We start from the raw sequence: 19,805 nt of genomic DNA on the forward strand, positions 1-19,805 counted from the left end.
TGTTAATCTAAATATGCTGATTAAGAAAAGTTGCAAGTAGCCGGCTATTCCATCCCCCACCGACTTAGAACGTGCACAAACTTCTCCCACCTCATGCCTTGATTGATCATCTGGGAGTGAAGTGGAGTTTTAGAGTGGAAATAATAGATCATTATTTGGAGTACACGCATTTCACGTGTGTTCCATTTCTACAGTAATCCGTGTAAACACATTTTTAAAACAGAAACGTTTTTCATATTGTAGTAGTAAATGACAGAATGTAGGCATAAACTATATAATGTATGAAGCCTGAAGTCCAAATATCAAAAAAACAGTTTCACAAAAGGTGCAAATATAACAGAACAAGTATGCTTTTATTCAAAAATATAACTGCAGAAAAAAGCCGCCTTAGCATGCCACATTGACACATTCTTACTACAATTGCCATGGCAGCGTAATGGTATCAGCTGCTGACTAGTAATTAGAAGGTCATGAGTTCGATCCCCCACGATTCAGTTTTGAGAAGTAAACTGCTCTTATTCTTACTATTTCAAAATAAAAACACACCTTTGATTTCAGTGTGTAACAGTCGGTGTAATTTATGATACTTGTAAAGGTTAGTTTTTTTTTTCACTTTTCATTCTCTCAGTCATGTTCAAGATCCTTCCCTACCACCCGCCCCAATCAGACAATGCCGTTTTCACATAAAGATGCGCTGTAGCTCTGCAACGTACTTGTGACTGCATTCTCGTACCAATGCTTGCAAACTGAAGTGCCTGCGTGCACTTTTCGTGGCATTACACATCTATTTTTTGAGCATGCCCGTGTCGCTCAAACACAGGAACATATGTTGGTGTACAAGTATAACAAAACAAGTGCACTTTTATTCTAGACTACAAGTGAAGAAAAAATAAAGCAAGTTACATTAGGCGGTTGATACGACAGCTTGCATGGTGCAATGCCAAGAACTGCTGATTTCCGATCCGTGCTATATAAAATCATCACATTCAAATATTAACAATTCCCACACACCCTTCCTACATTTACAACGTGTACTTGTTGCACTGTACACATCTCTCTGTGCTATGGTTCCTATTACACTGAATGAGCACCTGACACTGTACTTTCTTCCCTATATAAATAACATTCGAGCTATAGCGCGTCTTTATGTGAAAACAGCAGTGTCAGATGGTTTGGGATCGTGAACGCGACTGAGAGAATGGAACTGAATTTAAAAAAAAAGCTAACCTTTACAATTATCATGCATTTACACTGGCTCTTACAGACTGACTGAAATCAAATGTATGGTTTTATTCTAAAATAAACAGTACATGCAATATTTCAAAACGAACAACGTTAGATCGGGTTTGAATACACGCTGACGCTGTTACAGAAGGAGTCCGCTTATTCAGTGCAGCAGTTTCAACGCACAGTACATGCAATATTATTTGAAAACGAACAGCGCCAGATTGGGCGCATATTCAAACCCGATCTGACGCTGTTCGTTTTCAAATATTGCATTAGTGCAGTGATGTTTTACATATATTGTCTCTTTCATTCATCTTGCGGTTTGTAATCAGTGACTGTGTGTTTTTTCCCCAATCTTGCCAGTTCGCACATGTTGCTGTATGGTGGTGTTTCTTTTGTACTCCAGGACATGCAGAGGACAGAATAGTACAGAGCAGTAAGTTCAGCGCTATATGCAATCAGACAGACAGACAGGCAGAGAAGGCACTAGATATATAAATAAACAGGGAAGGCACTGTATAATAGATATATAAAAAACAGCTAAGGGGATAGATATATAGATAGGCAGACAGGGAAGCTCCGATACAATAATAAAATTACTGTTATTACTATATAGATAGACAGGGAGTTCAGGCAGGCAGAACGGTGAAGGTTAAAAATAAATAAATTTTCTCCCCAGCAGGGAATCGAACTCAGATCTCTTGAAGGACAGCAAGTCTGCTGCACTCCGAGACAAAATCTTACCAGTACGCCATGGAAGCTGTTGTAGAAGTCTTGAACCTTTTATGAAAGTGTTTATTTGGTCTTTGGCTGTCAGGCTTCACAAATTGTATAGTTTATGTCTACATTTTGTAACATTTATTACTAAAATATGAAAAAGTTTCTGTTTTAACATTGTGTTTACACAGATTACTGTGGAAACGGAACACACATGAAATGTATGTGTTCCAAATAACAATCTATTATTTCCACTCAAACTCCACTTCACTCCCAGATTATCGAGGCATGAGCTCAGAGAAGTTTGTGCACGTTCCGAGTCGGTGGGGGGATGGAATAGCCAGCTGCTTGCAGTTTGTTTTTATCGGCACATTTACAAGACAAAGGAGGCTGGCGGAGAGGTGAGAACGGTTTTAAGAAGCGATTTAAGGTGGGACAGATCTACAAAGTTTTTTCGTAGGCTCTGGTAATTCTAGTGTTAAATGATCAACGCAAAGCGCGACAAGCAGAACACACACCTCGCCAGCAGCAAGCCAGCAGCTGGTCTGACCACATCTCAATGTGCATTCAGCCCCCACCTTAACATGAGCAGCGTTATACGTCCCGCAAGAAAGAGATTTAACCACACCCGGGGCTGGAAATAAAGGGCAAATATTGTTTTCACAAAAGTTTTAAAGTAAAAGTGAAAATAATGCATATATAAGAATTCACATGAAAAGACTAAAATTTCAACAATTTTATGTAACGTTTTTAGGTCATGTTTTAAATTGGGCTTATTTTAAAACCTACGATATATGTTTGGTATCATTCTTTTCAGAATTTATCGAACTTTAATTTGATATTGTTAGATTTTCAGATTCTTATTCCCTTTTTAAAGTACAAACTAAAAAATATGAACTCGCATCCCATGAGACAAGACTTTGTGTCAACAGATTTAACCACATCCGGGACCAGAAATAAAAGACAAAGTAAATGACAAAGACAGCTGCTGTACAGGCTTTTAAATGTTCGAAGCGCCATGAGAGATGCAGATCACGCAGCACGGCAGCAGCAAGCCATTAGCTGATCGAGCAAAGAGGAGGTAAAAAAAGAAACTATTTGTTTCCCATTGTATCACCGCTTAAGAGGGGGTTTTGGAGGAGCAACCACGTCTACTTGGGGTGTGTTCAGCCCTCCCCTTCAGAACACGTGGCAGAGACGCAAAGTGGCTGGCGTGTAGTGCAGGCAAGGGGGGTTGGCGAAGCGAGCAGTGGGTAAGCCCCCCTAGTATGCATGTATGTACATACATCTCAGAGGGTATCATTAGTCTTATCTTAAATATACACATTCCTACTACATGTAATCCTTGAACAAAAAAACTACATTATACTCAGTTTTATCTTGGTAGAGTAATATATATTGCTCTACTGTCCCCTATTGTATTATTAATATGTAGCCTTAGAATACCTAATCTCACAGACTTACCACTGTATATAACTAATCCCCACCTTCCCTTCTATATCTATAACCTCAGGCAATTAGATGTAGTAAAAAGACAAGCAGGAGTTAAGTTACACATAAAATAATGTATTACTGATAATATTCATAAATAATAACAAAATGCAAAGTACATTTGAATATTGGCAGCCATACAACCTGATAAAATGGTGATGTGTAATTCAGGTGGCTCACAGACTTGCAGTTACTTAAAATGTCTCTAGTTAAGGCATCGTTGGTGCTCAGCTTTCAGCCACATGTCTGTTCAATATGGCTGCTGAGCTGTGCTTTTCATTGTGTTGTCTTCATCATCACAGGTTAGCAAGAGATGCTTCTTCATCATATGTGGTTAGAGAGAGATGCTTCTTCATCATATGTGAGTCAGAGAGAGAATGTGGTTGAGCAAGTACATTTATAGATGTTCTCTCCAATTCCTAGAACCAATAGGACATCATGGTACTTGAAGGCCTCTGAGACAAGCCAATTCCAAACAGCCATACCTCAGACCAATGGGTGAAATAGAACATCTTATCTCCTGCCCCCCAAGACCATATATTACACTAATCCGGCTTTGTGTGGGGATGGGGGAAAAGACTTTAGCAAAGAAATGCTCATCAAACTGGTTTAAGACACATCCCCAAATCCTGTCGTAAAATTACAAAGAAAAGTCGTAAACATGGGGGATAAACAAGAATGCCTCTCACCAAGGTACCACTAAATTACATTGGTTTGCCTAAATTATAAATAAAGACATACAAAACATTTATCAAGTTATATGCAAAATCTACATCACAACACTCCACCCCGATGAATGTTTTGTACAGTGTCTTTATAACAATGTCTTTAAATTGTTTCAAGAGTCTGATGCATAACTTGTGCATTGATTGGCAGTATTTGCTCTCCCAGTGTTAAAAGTTGTCCGTGACCATTTGTCCATTACATATCTTCTTTATTTCAAAGACAATCTGAAGAACTTGGAAGCGCTCCCGATGACTTGTATCTGCTCCAGCTTGCGTCAACTCTTTCTGCAGTCTTCATATGTCATCAGATCTGGTGGTTCAAAATGAGACAAGTCCACACCTTCCACTAAACTAGCCCACTACAATTTAGTCTATTGTGTGAATTTTTAATCTGTACTTGTTCTCTGTCTAACTGCTAATTAGACCCCTGTCCCAAACTATCTGTTTAAGCATATGCAGCTGTACAATTAACATCAAAATTTGAAAGGTAACATGCCACAGGTGCCAGTACAACCACTTCTGCCCAAGTGACAGCACATGTGCCACTGCATAAACTGTTCACAAACCAACATTTGTGGCCCCTCTGCACACATTTGGGGTTGACTTAGTTGCCTCTTGTGCTTTCCTACCCATGGTGCAACTCTTGACTGCCATCAGCCTTTACCAGTATAGGCTGGCATCACCACCATGAGACATCAAAGCTATGCAACTCTCATCATTCCCCGTAGGCCACCCCTAGAGTTGTTTGCTCACCATATGCATACTCATTGTGCTAAACACCTCGGTTCAGAATTGGCCCACTGGTCCTGTGCCTGTACCACAGCCGACAATCTCAGCAGGGCTTCCATATTTTCCCAATTAGACTATACCTAAACATCGGAGCCCATATGTCTTGCAAATGTATCAGCTGCACCTGCTTTCCTGAAAAGTTCACCAATTTTCTTAGTATACATTTTCCTTAATATATTAATTATATTAATTATCCCATTAATTAATACCCAGAATGTATACTTTATGAGCCCAAAATGAATCCCCTTATTTTGGCATTCCTAACTGGTTTGTTCAGTTTCCACCCCTTGGAATATAAATTTGCTGCAGTAATGAACAAACCTTTCCTTTTAAACTATAGCTATTGTGACTAGTCCTTATTATTGCATGACTTGTGGACTCGTTACTCACTTAAACACCAGTAAGTGTCTTTTTCTTGCTGTCTCTTCAGTTCTTCTTCATGTCTTTGTCTTTAGTCTTTGCTTTTGTCTTTGTCTTTTCTCTTTCTTTTTCATTCTGCTATGTAGGCAGGTCTGCAAAATGGAAGGTGACAAAGCAGTTTCTGTCCATCTCATTTTCTTGGTTGTCGACCTGGTGCCAAAACTCAAACTTTGCTTCCAGGCATTCATTGGAACAGCTTGGCACTAGTGCCACACCACTCCAATGTGCCAATGGTAACCCGATCTCCTGCATGGATTTTACTCTGCTAATTGCCTTCACTATTTATTACCTGCACCAAACCAAAGTCCATAAAACCTTACTATAGAAGTAGCACTATTGCAAAAGGCCAGAAAATTGAAACAGAAATAACTATTTTCCCTTTCCTGTCTTCCTGCTACCCTTCTATTTTTTTTCATTGCCTGTGTGTCCTTTTTTATTGTATGGTAACTGCTACCTGAAAGTGTGGGCTGAAGCCTCTCCAGAACCCAAGTTCTAAATCCAGCATTTCTAAAACTGACCTGTGTTCTTTACTAAAGACCAGCTCACTTTTCTCCATTTTATTGCATGGAGATCATAGGCTGTCTTTTTAACAACTGGTCAGTCAGGTTTCAATTACTGAACCTAAGTGTGTGTGCTTTTAATTACTGCTGGCCCTAGCACAGCTGTTAGGACCTTCACACCCCTGTGCATTCCTGGCTTGCTTGCTAACCTTGTAAAACTTCCTGCTGCACCATCCCCATCCTTTGTTCTTTGGCTTGTCCTGTTTCATTCAAACCAACTCCTAAACTGGTGCACTTTCTTTCCAACTCAGCCATTCTTGCACTAGCACATTCAGACCTTTCACACACAAGCACTTGAATTCCTTTCATTTCCATTGTTCTTTGTTTTAATTCCACACTTTCTTTACTCAGTATCCTTAAGCCAATATCCAGTTCATGCCCTCTAGTCAACAATTGCCATTCACACTCACCAGCTCCTCTGCCTTCTATCTGATCTCTTTGTCCTAAATCAAATTTCAATGCAGCACTGGTTACCTTTCCTAACAGTGGTGAAATATCTATCAGTGTAGCATGCTCTTTAAATACTGGACAGACCTCAGAATTACTTGGAGATTGTGGTGCAGTGGAGAATAAAGGAAGAAAACACCCTTGCTGTTTTCCCTTCCTTTCATCTCTCTCCTTTTCCTCACACTCACATTCCCACTCTTTATCTGAGCACACATCTGTCTCATGTAAGTCACCCACCCATGTTTTAGGGTTCCAGTCCAATCTGGTTACTATTGCCCTAACTTTCACCATGGGGGTTTACATTTCTTTTTCCACTTCTTTCACTGCTTTCTACTTTAGCAGCGGATGTTCTACATGCTAACACTTCACAATTATCACACCAACTGTTACATCTTTCAAAACTCTCACTCAACATTCCATAACTTTCACTTTCATTCACTTTGCTATTTTCTTCCTTATCATGATCTTCCTTATTACCAATAATACAAGCTAGTAAACCTCTTATAACAGCAGCTGTCTTCTTTAAACCTGATCTCTGTTTTCTTGCTTTTAATCCTTCCAGCCCCCTTCCATTTTGTGGCACACTCAGCTCAGCTTCTGCTTTCTCTACCTGAACTACAGGTTTCCTAGCTTTAGCCTGCTTCCTCTGCCACTCCACTGGAAGATGGCTGACTTTAAAATGAACTTAGGCATTTCTAAGTCTACAATTTCTCTAATACAATTTGCCAAATTCGTTATGGGTTGGCCTACTTTTGCCCCTGTAAGCAAACATACACATACATACACAAAGATTCTAAACGAATAAGTACCGTATGAATAATGAATGCATGTCCCATCACTCCCTAGCACTTTAACCACTTAAATGCCGTATGAATGACGCATGCATCTTTCACCACTCCCTAGCACTTTAATTAGGGACTCACTACACCAGCACTAACAAACATGCGGGTGTCCTTGTGACACACATGAAGTCTCTACACTTTGTTGGTTATATTCCATTCAGCAACCAAACAATGTTTTACTTCCACCGCATTTGTACACTGGGTGCCCTAAAATTCACATACATAAACAAACACATACATCAAAACAGTATTTGCAAACAGGGTGCAAAACTTGGTTACCCCAAAATCCTGCCGACTACGCCAATTGTTTTATCTTGGTAGAGTAATATATATTGCTCTACTGTCCCTATTGTATTATTAATATGTAGCCTTAGAATACCTAATCTCACAGACTTACCACTGTATATAACTTATCCCCACCTTCCCTTCTATATCTATAACCTCAGGCAATTAGATGTAGTAAAAAGACAAGCAGGAGTTAAGTTACACATAAAATAATGTATTACTGATAATATTCATAAATAATAACAAAATGCAAAGTACATTTGAATATTGGCAACCATACAACCTGATAAAATGGTGATGTGTAATTCAGGTGGCACACAGACTTGCAGTTACTTAAAATGTCTCTAGTTAAGGCATCGTTGGTGCTCAGCTTTCAGCCACATGTCTGTTCAATATGGCTGCTGAGCTGTGCTCTTCATTGTGTTGTCTTCATCATCACAGGTTAGCAAGAGAGATGCTTCTTCATCATATGTGGTTAGAGAGAGATGCTTCTTCATCATATGTGAGTCAGAGAGAGAATGTGGTTGAGCAAGCAGATTTATAGGTTTTCTGTCCAACTCCTACAGCGAATAGGATATCATGGTACTTGAAGGCCTCTGAGACAAGCCAATTCCAAACAGCCATACCTCAGACCAATGGGTGAAATAGAACATCTTATCCCCTGCCCCCCCAAGACCATATATTACACTAATCTGGCTTTGTGTGGGGGATGGGGGAAAAGACTTTAGCAAAGAAATGCTCATCAAACTGGTTTAAGACACATCCCCCAAATCCTGTCGTAAAATTACAAAGAAAAGTCGTAAACATGGGGGGGATAAACAAGAATGCCTCTCACCAAGGTACCACTAAATTACATTGGTTTGCCTAAATTATAAATAAAGACATACAAAACATTTATCAAGTTATATGCAAAATCTTACACCACAACAACTCATAACTAAAATCTTTATTGGTTAGAATGACAAACATCTTTTACTTTAACAAATTCAGAATGAACAAGTCACAGACTAAGAATTTTAAGGGAAAAAAAAACAACAAAAACTCAAGTTTCCTTTGGTTTTGGGTCTCATGTTCAAAATCCCTATCTCTCAAACAAGCTGGTGAATAAAAACACCGATTACAGTTGGAGAAAGTTCTATAAAATGTATTTTTACTGAATCTCTCTCATCTTCATTGTGCAAAACAATGTCTGCAAAAGACAGCAGGGTTAAGCCCTGTCTGAAAAGTAATCATCAAAATGAGCTGCTTATATAATAAGTATGTGCATTCTGCCTTAAAAGAATGACCCACTTCTAGCCAAACTTCATGAAGTATAAGCTGTGCAACATGAGAAGGTTGTATTTCTCGAGTCTAACGGTAATCAACACTTATAAATTATTTTACAATTCACTGTGTGGAGCCACCTGAAGTAATATAAAATCACTAATGAACAGGTTTTACGGGGGTTGTTGTTTTGTCATTTTATGGAATTCAAAGCAGAAATAATGTGCACTTCATCAAAAACCTGAAACTCCCATCTAAAAAATGAACTGTGTCCTACATTTGTTAGTGTATTTTAAGTAATTCCATATTTATTCCTGCCATCAAACTATGCCTAAATAAGACTAATTACAGATGATCCTCAGTAGAATCATATTCATGTATTTCCACTAGTTACTTAGTATTTTAATATCAAAATACTGAGATCAATTTATATTAATACTACATTAATATAATCTTGTTGCATTTTTGTTCTTTAAGGAAAGGACTAGCTTTTGGCCAAAGACTATTAAAATGACCAAAGGTAAATGAAGCCATTTATATATGATCAAGGTTGTAAAATGGTTATATTCATATTAAAAAGTAAAACATTCATAAGCTCCTAGAAGAATAATAAGACTGTCATTCTACAGTGGTTTTTAATAATTTTACTAGGATAAACAAATATTTATTAATGCTGTGGAAGATCAACCCGGACACAGACCGAGATGCAGACTCAAGTCCCAAAAGCACACACGTTTATTTCTCTTCAAGGCTTTACAGCACCACAATCCACATATCACCCACAATAGCTCAGTCCTTATCCTTTTTCTCTCTCTTTCTTCCCTCTACTCTACCGCCTTCACTCCTCCACTTACAAGCTCTGTCCACCACCTCCCGATTCTGGCACCCCGAATGGAGTGAAATGGCCCCTTTTACATCACACCCAGATGTGCTCCAGGTGCTGCCTGATGATCTTCCTGCAGCACTTCCTGGTGTGGTGGAAGCGCTGCAGTCCAGGGCTCCAGGATGGTCCAGGTGCCCTCTGGTGGTAGCCATGGGCAACCAACAGGGTTGTGCCTCCAAACTCGGCTTCTATGGCCCCAATGCCAACGCTGCACTCCCATGTTCCAGTGGAGATGCTGCTTCTCTCACGGTCCTTCCACTCTCCAGGCGTCCCATCTACACAAGGTTCCCAGCCATCCACCACAATGCAAGGGAAATTTTAAAAGCCACCACACAGTCTTAAACATTTGTAATAATACATAATATATTATGTAATATTGTATACATAAAAAAAAAAACAGACTACATTACAAACAGCCCCTATTTTCAATAAATGGGAACGTGAAAGTTAGTTTGAAAATGTTAAAACCAAACATAGCATCCTCCAAATAAAACTGGATTTTTCACTTATCTTAAAGTAGATGAATATTCGGTTTGTATGGTATGTCAACTAGACACTGTCAAACAAAATCACTAAGACCACTTACTTTATGGTAGAGACAGATTAAATATTTTGAATCAGGCACAACTACAGTATTCAGATCCATTAATGGTCCTTAAATACAACAATGTTAAATAAACAGGCACCTGATACCCACTTAATGGGGAAATTATGTCCCGAAACCTCTCAACAAGAGTTTTATGCTATCTAGTGCATTCCTCCATGAAAACAGTTTGACATCTGGATGCTGACAAGAACTCACTAACATGATTTAAATAATGACTTTGCTAAACCTAAACTGTTATATACAAGGCAATGGGCTACAGTACAACTACATACAAATACTTATACTGCAATCTTTTTTGGAAAAGTAACATTCTGTAAACAATAAAAAGTAAAGAAGTTTAAATCTGGTCAACAGTTTATTTTATAATGATGAAAACAAATGCTATTACTGAGGTAGTACAATGAATTAACACAATGCCATTTGTAACAAGTATTGCAATATTTTGTAAACAGTATACATAAAAATGTTACATTAACATTCAAGTAAAAACAACATGATGTATTTTGTAAACAACTGTTCAGAAAAGTAACACACAAAAAGACCACTAATACATTTAAAGGTTTTGCATAAATGCAAAATGTGCAGAATGCATTTTTGTGAAATTATGTCTTTGTAAATTTCAGATTTTCATAAAACAGACTAGCATGTCAACATGCGCTTCCTGGGGTGCAAATAAGTCCCGATTAACTAAATACACACTTTGAAGTACAGCTAGAAGTACTGTATATGAACACAGAAAAGAGAAGCACTACTGTTTACGCAATTGAGCACTGAAAAGTTATAGCATCTTACATTATATGATAAATGTGATCAAATTTAAAATTGCACATAACAAAATAAAAAGTACCATGCTACTGCACCACACTTTGTGGGCAAGATTTAAAAACTCCAGTGGTTAAGACTATTGCCCCTGAATGAACACGGTAAAAGTAACGGTAGAACTGTGACTCAATGCGTTAAATGTTTAACTGGCTAAAAAAAAAAAAAAAAAAAAAGTCACATCCTCCAAACACAACAGTTTACAGGTTTATACTTATTGTATCCATAACTAAAAAATAAGGTACCACTCAAAATGACTTGAATGTTTGCCCTTTAAGCTGAGATGGTCAACCCATTATTAAGACATTAGCAAGCTGCCTTGGATACTCTTATTGGTTACTCTCATCAGTTTACTTAAATACTTGAAAGCCAAAAACTCAAATTCTTGGTGAATTTAGCCATATCAGGAATGTCAATAGCTAAAACCTATATATAAAAAAAAACACACACTGGCATGACATCAAAAGAAGTGATTTAAAATGTTTTGGATAAAATTACAATTACCTGTCAAACAAATACTATGAACACAAAAATATATACATTCAACTATATTTTTTACTTCTATTGGGAACATAATTTTGATTGGGCACCAGTGCAATACCAAGCTTCAGGTAACCATGTCAGAATATAAGTTGGCATCTCTAACAGTTACAGCTCCATCCATTAACTAATGTAACATTTAAAAAAAACAATTATACACACACACACAAAGTATTGCCCCTGGAATCTGAATGCCCCGGAACTCTAACAACTTGGAATCTGACAGAAAACTTCAAGCAAATTTTGCCCCAGAATCAGAACACTGCTTTGGAATCAGAACACCCAGCACATTGTTAATGTCTGTTTGTACTCATGTTTTCCCCAACCACCCATACGCTTTGTCGTTCAGTTCGTTGTCGGAAGCTGCAGTGAAAGCATCTTGTGTGATTTTCGCTGCTAATTTTATGCTTTTGTGCCCGTTTTGTGTTTTTTTTTTTTTTTGAAAACATAATTTAGTGTGATCGCCATGGGTCCTAAAAAGTGTAGTGAGGAAAATAGTAAGAGGAAAGCTGTTAAAGCTACAATTTTTAAATTTTATTAATTTACATTTTTATTCAAATATTTTTTGTTCTTATTTTACCTTAAAATTCAGTGTATTTACTGTTAAAATCATTTTGAAAATTCAAGTTCGTGAAACCCAGGAACGGATTAATCCAGTTTCTATTATTTTAAAGAGCAAAAATTATCTTGGAACTCGAACGGGGTTCTGGAACGGATGAAGTTCAGATTCCAAGGTATCACTGTATACATATACACATATCAGGGCTGAGCCAGTTAACACGTTATTATCGCGTTAACGCCAACAATTATTTTATTGCGCGTTAGCGCAGTTTTTGTTATTATTTTGAAAGCCTCAGTCTCACTTGCGTTCTATAGAGATCAGTGACGATCTTGTTACATCGCTTTCGATATGCTTTTGCCAGAAAGAAAGTTAGCTTTGTTGATTTGACTGCTATTCCCTGCGCATGCATGAGCAGTGAAGAGCAAACAACTTCTAAAATGGCATGTGGAGATACCAAAGTGAATGCTCAAAGCAAACTAATCTGTGGATGACTTTTTTCCATATTATCGCTGAATCGGACTCTGATTTGTCAGACTCCGATTTTCATGCAAGTGATCTTGAGATGTACATCGAAAACAAAAGTGAGGTACCAGCATAGCTGATCGTGGTGCTGATGTACCTATGGCAACATTCACCTGGGAGGATAGACACGATGACAGGAGGTACAAACCATATTACATCTCACTGCAACTGCCACCCCCGCGCACCTGTCTCTCAGACAGACAGCCCACTGTGTATTCCTGCAGGCCATCAAGCCCTCGCGCACAGCCACTGCTATTGCAAACTGCAAACAGACGCCGGCAGCAAACGCATCAGGCAGAAACAGACATTTTATGTTGATTTATGTGTGAAACCACTGCTTTGTGCGCTTTTCAGGAATTTTTTTGGGGAAAAATATTAGCCGTCAAAGAGTTGCTACTGAACATAGACTGCTTATGCTGCTCCCTGATAAAAGAAAGCAAAGGTTTCTGCTGGCGTCTGTTCAGATAAAACAGATTTATAAAATGTTAACTTGCTGTTGCTCAGAAGGTGCCCGTTATAATGTTATGACCGTGGCTCTAGACTCTGAGGGTAACTTGTTTTTCTATAACAAACTAGATAAAACATGAATGCCCTAGCAGTGGTAAATAACTTTGGCTTTATATTTGATTATATTAATGTTTAAAAAATAAATAAAGTGCTGCTATGTAAAAGGAATACTGCTGTTAAAAAGCACCTTATTTGTTTAAAGTACACTAATTTTGAGTTCATTATTGAATAATTTTGGGCATAATGTGATTGTCTGCAATTATCATTGCACAGCACTAAAATAAGTAAACAAATAAATACACATACACACACACACACACACACACACACACAAAGTGTACAAGGGGCTGTGAAGTGTGTTCTTGATTTTTTTATGGCTCATTTGCACTAGTCCGTATTTGCATATCCAAAAAAAAAATTCTTATCACAAAAAAGCACTGCATTTACCTCATTAATCACTCTTGTATTTATAATGTTTCAAAAGCATGAACCAAGCAAAGAACTTATTTATAACCATTAGAAAGGACGGAAATGCAAGATTTTCATCACTTGCTTAACTTTTCCAGTCCTTGCAAGATTTTCATCACTTGCTTAAGTTTTCCAGTCCTACAGTTTGTACTGATTAGAAGTCTCAAATTCAGATCATGGAGGGCCACAGTGGTTGAAGGTTTTCATTCCAGCCACGTTAATTAGTAACCAATTACTGCTGCTAATAGCAAACACGTCTTTTGCCTTAATTTTACCATCTTGCCTTTTAAGATCCAGAACCTTACCTCTATTTCCCCTCCTAAATCAGCAGTCAGACCTGCAAACCGAGCCAACAGACAACCAGCTAACAAAGGCAGTTGTTGGTGGGCCAATATTTCTCTAACCTCTTGCTTAATTTGAAGCCAATTCTTGATGTTAAACATTAAGTACACAGCTTGTCATTGTTCTCAACATACTACACCTGTCTTTTCCAAAAATATTGATTTTCTTTTTCCGAGAGTACCACAGAAATGTTTTGTACCAGAGCAGATGAATATGTCAACGTTTGGTCTATTTCAAATAACTTTATTGAAAGCCGATACTGTAACAATGGACACACAGGCACAAAGATCACCTCAGGCATCTGTTAATTTATTTAGCATCTCACTGTATGATTATTGTTTAAGAAGGAAAAAAGAATTAAGGCTCAGAATGTTAAAAAGAAATTCCATCAAAATTTTGATAAAAAGCAGGATGCTCCATTAGCAGCAGCAAGTGTTTACTAATTAAGAAACTGGCTCAAACAAACCTGTGACCCTCCATGTAGTCTGGCACCTCTGGATTAAAGATTTCGCACAATACCAAAAAGAATGTTCAAAATATCCTTAAAGTCCATTCATCACTTATACGGATGTAGGCTTTTTTTTTTTTTATGTAAGAAAGATTTCCCATATTAAGAGCATCCATGAATGGCATTAATGGTGAAATGAAGTTCAAGAGACTACAAGAGATTATTCAAATACATACTGAATGCTTGAACAAGTGGATTGGATCACACTTCTTGAGAAATAAACAAAAGTAGATTTGTGAATCACGCCAAAATATAATGGAAAACCAGCACAAGCATTATGAAATTCCTAATTAAAAAAAAAAACAAACTACAACACTGGTCAGATAAAGTCAAAGGGTTTAAAAAACATTAAGTAGAAAGGTACATGACCCTCCAAATTCTTTACGTAGATCATTTTAATCACAAAGAAACAAATGGCTGAACTCAAACAAGCGACTGTGCAACATGTGGAGTAAATAGGATTTTAAAAAAGCTCACAGGTTCTGCGTTGAGTTTTGCAAGTTATCAAAACCTATTAGGCCAAAACGTATACTGTACCCATCTCCTGACAGGTTAAGAACAGCTGATGGATCAATCGAAGCTCGGTGCATTTTTTTTTATTTTTTATCACGGCCTACATTCTTGTGTAAAGCACGATGAGGGTGCGTTCCGTTATGGAACACAATATTCTACAATTTTAGGCGAACGGCAGCAATGCCATTTCTAATCTCTCTAGACACTATCTAGCAGTGCTTATTGAGTGACACACTGTGCTACAATCGAGTGGATGGAAACACTTATGTTGGTGCAACTGCTTTCATGGACCACAGCAGCCCAGGACATCACATCCACATGACACTCCCCTTTTCCTGTAGGAAGCCAGTCACAACTAGGATAGACCCATGGCTCATCCCGTGCGCACCAAACGTGCTCCAAAGCCTGGCTATTCCTTATACTACGTTTACAAAGAATAGGGGTATTTAATTCCCTTTTTTACCCTCAAACGCAGAATCCTGAGCGCAGGTGTTGTGTACACTAGTTAGTCATATAGCCACCTCTCAAAAACAGTTTACATAAAAAGCAGAGATTTAACAGAAAACCCGCAGCATTTTGTAAAGCAAACCTTTCCTCATGAAAGACTATATTCGCACACCATCACCATACCTGTAGTTCGCACCACGCAACCTCCACCGATGAGTCGGTGTCCAAGCCTTTAAAGACGGTCTTGAAAGAGCCCCTCCCTAGCTCAATGTCAAACTTGAGGAACCGACCATCAGGAGAGGTAGCCACAGCTTTCATCTTTGCTTCATCCTCTTCATCGTTATCCTCTGTGGCAGACGGAGTTGCAGTATGGGCGCGAGGTCCAGGTAGCGCGCGCGGTTGCTGCTGCTGTTGCAGCTCCTCCTCCGCACTCGCGCTGCTCTCAGTGGCGCTGCCCTTGCGTTCCGGGCGGCTCTCGGTGCTTGAGCCTTCCTCATGCCGCAGATATGACCGCTGTACCAGGCTGCGCAGGTGAATGTTCAGAGCTTTGCTCTTGTCACAGCAATCCGGGGCCTCAAATGTAATCTCCTCATAGTCGGAAAACAGCAAACTTCGACGAACAAAGCGCTGGCGCACGACTCTCCGATAGCCGGCCGGGGGGTCGCTGCCCCCACGAAGTATCTCTGCGGTGTCCGACTTGCTGAACACCTCACAGGGGTGTCCCTCCGGTGGAGGTTCGGGGTTCGTGTCGCCTGCAGTTTCCATTTTACAAGTCAAGCTTGCGATTTCTGGATGATAGTCGGCAAAAAGCGGGGGCTGATGGTGCTGACGCAGTCTGCAGCACGGAGCAAGACAGTTGGGATCACTACTCGCGCGTCAACACCGTCCATCCAATGAGTCAGGGGTTTGCGCTCCTCCTTTGAATTAATCTTTTAAGAATCAAAAAAAGGACCGTCAAAAATGATAAAGTCGGGGAGACGTCGGCAGCAAAGGTCCAGCAGATTAAAATACAAGAGTTATGTGCTTTCAGGACTTGCATCCGAGTTCTAGCAATCACCAACGGCAGAGGCCCTGGTGTCGGTCGTCAGAGAAAAAAAGGCAACAAGATAGAATTGAGAAGGTGCAGACACAAATCACTAAACGTAATACAACATGAAAAGGGCATGGAATATTGAGGCGCTCCGAGTCTCACCTTCCTTAAAAATGTTTGTGTTCTAAAGATTGAAGGCTTTCCACTGCCGAACAAACAAAACCACAATTTCATTTAGATTTTTAAAAAAATAGCACGCGTTTCATTAAAAATCCTTATTCCAGTTATCATGTCTGCTTTCCCCTGCCGACTTAGTTTTTCAACTGACTAATGACAGGTTTAATTGTGGTTAAAAGAAGAAAGGAAAATTCCACTCCCGTTCATTCAAAGAACCACAGCTCCTCTCCTCCTCTTGCGCATGCAATTTAAAAACTGTAAAAAAGACTGAACACTGGGCAGAACGAATTTTAAGTTTTAAAAAAATTCAAATCCTGCAGCCTTAGTCATGTCCATTCTTTCCATAAACGTACGTTACCACGTAAAGCAATTGATTAGCCTGAATTCGCCTAGTGCACATATTTTTACGTTTTGGTCCACGCCCCGATGCATTTCCCCCAATCACGAGACAGTTTCTCACGGTGGCAAACTCACCTTCCTGGCCGATTGGCTACCAAATAATTAATTTCTCACAAACCACGCCCCTTAGTTGTCTACAGTCGCTCCCATTATGATGCCTTTTAATAAGCACCACCCATTAGTGCTATTGTGTGAAACACACCCTGGATCCCTCGTTTGGATTCACGGTGAAATATTTTAGAAACCTTTGTTGTAATATACAGTACAACCATGTCACGATATGCTGTACAGTTAATGACTAATATACAGATACTTTGTCTTAAGTTATATGGTACCTTATTTGTCTAACATTTAAAGTTCATTAATGTACACTTTTCGTCTTGAGAGGTTTCTTTAAGGGGTCCCTTTTATTGATTTTTTTTCTGGGCATTTGCTTTAGCATTATATTGAGGACAGTCTTTTAACGGCACCAATGACGGATTGCTTACTCTGTCTGAATACATATACAATTTACATTACATTAAGTAATTATTCATTTAGGAATGGAACTTTAAATCAAAATTACCCAGCTCTGGCCTAAAGTGTGACCTGACCGAACTGTTTAAACTGCCCGTGTCACAGTTAATAAAATACACCTTTAAATAACTATGCAATCTACATCTCCACTTAAATACACATCTTTAAATGTGCAATATGAGTTCGGGGTAACCGCGATAGTTCAAAAGTCGTAGAGCGCTTCCGATTAATGTCCATAATTTTGAAGCGTTTTTAAAAGTAACAGCTGCAAGAAAATACGTGGAGAATTATAAGTAGCTGTTATTCTACATGTTTTCGCATAATTTAAACTAAATACTAAACAGTTAGAGTACCGCATTAACCGTTTATCATTTTTAAAGTACTAAGCAGAAACGCATAACTTGGTTTGGTAAGCTTAATGTTTTTACCAGTCAATTGTTATTTTTTTTTAACTTTCGTGTTTTCTTTAGGGAGTCATGGGGCGAAGAAGATAGCCTGATTCAGTTTGGTTCACCGCTGATGGAGCTTGCACGTCCTTTTAGTATTTTCATAGGGTTTATTTTAAAGTCTAGTTTCATCTCCTGTCATGAAGGTGGCTGTTGGGCCAACTGGTAACTCGAGTGTGCCCTGAGATGAACAGGCGTCCTGACAGGAGTTGGTTTTGCTTTGTCTTCATTACTGCAGATACATGGTCCGCATGACACTATACTGAAAAGTCACAGTTGAGTACTAACAATGTTTTGGGGAGTATACATTGGTCATTGTACTTTTTAACATCATGACCTGCTGTTCTGAATTACCCCTCTTTCCATGCACTAAATATTGAGCTCAAAATTCATTCTGTCCGTCAATCTAAAATCTTGAACTTGCTTATTCTTTTACCAGACAATTTTAGAATAGTCAATGAATCTAAATTATGGGTTGTTGAAAAGTGTGAGAAATTTTAATTGAAATATAACTGTTGTGTTGAACTGCTTGAAATTATTAGATTTTACTATGATTACAATTGATTGTGTCTGGATTTTTTCAAAATTCCATTTTTTTAAACTTGAGTTTTGTCTTGCCTGAAGGCATGTTCTGTAGTGCATGATATCCAACTTTGAAAGTATGACTGGTCTTATTTATGCAAAATAGAACACACTATAACGCTATAGTAATGTTATATATAACATATCATAGTGAAGATGTTGCCTGTTTCTTAAATAATGATGTAATTAATTCCAGGACAGTGTTCCATGAAAGTTGCCAATGGTGGGTCAAAACATTACCAAACAATCCAGTAGACAAAAAAAGTTTGTTAAAGATACTAGAAGCTTCCTAAAGGACTAAATAACACAATGGGAGGTCTTGGCCATCTGTTTATTTGTAAAGGTGGATAAGTGACTCAGGATCATCTTGGTAAAGTGTATATTGAATATAGCAACCTCTAGAAAGCCCACTGGATTTATCAGCTTTGAGTCCTCAGAATTTCTAGTCCAGTTTTGGCTGTGCAAATCATGTCAACTTATAATGAGTATGTATGTATGTTATAATAAATTACTAATTAGACTTTAACCTAACACATTATTCTCAAATATTCAAATCCACTTAAAGTCAAGTCTATCCCAGCAGCATAGTGTGTAAGGTAGAAGCTAGACCTGGAATGAATTCTTACAACTCTAACCAAGAACATACACATCCATGCTATTCTCATTGTATCTTACCACATTTAACACGCACATAAAATAATTACTTTTACTTGTGTGGAGGTAGCTAAACTTTTCACACTAGAAAGCTTAATTTGAATATTGGAAAGGTGAGAAAAGGACGTTCAACCTTAGTTATTGAATATTCTGAGTACTAATGGCTAGGAGCAGGATTTGCCCAAAACCCTGTGCATATTTCATTAGAAAAGTGAAAAAAAGAGTTATTCAGATCATACCTGATCCCGTTGTTGACTGCAATGATAAAAGAGACCGTAATATATGTGTATTGTAAGTTGCGTTACGCAGGGCTCGTATTGTCGGCAAATTCTCACTAGGAACATTAGGTTTCCCGATTTATGAAGGACCAATTTTTGCTATGTTTCTATCTGCGCGTTTTTTAACCACTAAAATGAAGATTTATTAAACAACTTTGCAAATTTATCTCTTAGCAGCGTGTTTCTATCAAACTGACCTTTACTAATAAAGATGATTTACGTATACAATTTCCTAAAAA

General features: G+C 38.4%; 1 protein-coding gene across 3 annotated transcripts in view; it reads right to left on the bottom strand.

Moving 5' to 3' along the window:
- The window catches only part of LOC120540316 (serine/threonine-protein kinase WNK2-like), a 205,600-nt gene extending 188,554 nt beyond the window's left edge, over positions 1–17,046 (bottom strand). For all 3 annotated transcript variants that reach the window (XM_039770970.1, XM_039770969.1, XM_039770968.1), the window contains exon 1: positions 15,668–17,046. In XM_039770970.1, the coding sequence (XP_039626904.1) occupies positions 15,668–16,249 (582 nt within the window). In that variant the 5' untranslated portion in view covers positions 16,250–17,046. The remainder of the gene's footprint in view (positions 1–15,667) is intronic.
- Between the last annotated feature and the right edge of the window lie 2,759 nt (positions 17,047–19,805).

The sequence above is a fragment of the Polypterus senegalus genome, chromosome 12 (genome assembly GCF_016835505.1).
Source record: "Polypterus senegalus isolate Bchr_013 chromosome 12, ASM1683550v1, whole genome shotgun sequence".
NCBI lineage: Eukaryota > Metazoa > Chordata > Cladistia > Polypteriformes > Polypteridae > Polypterus > Polypterus senegalus.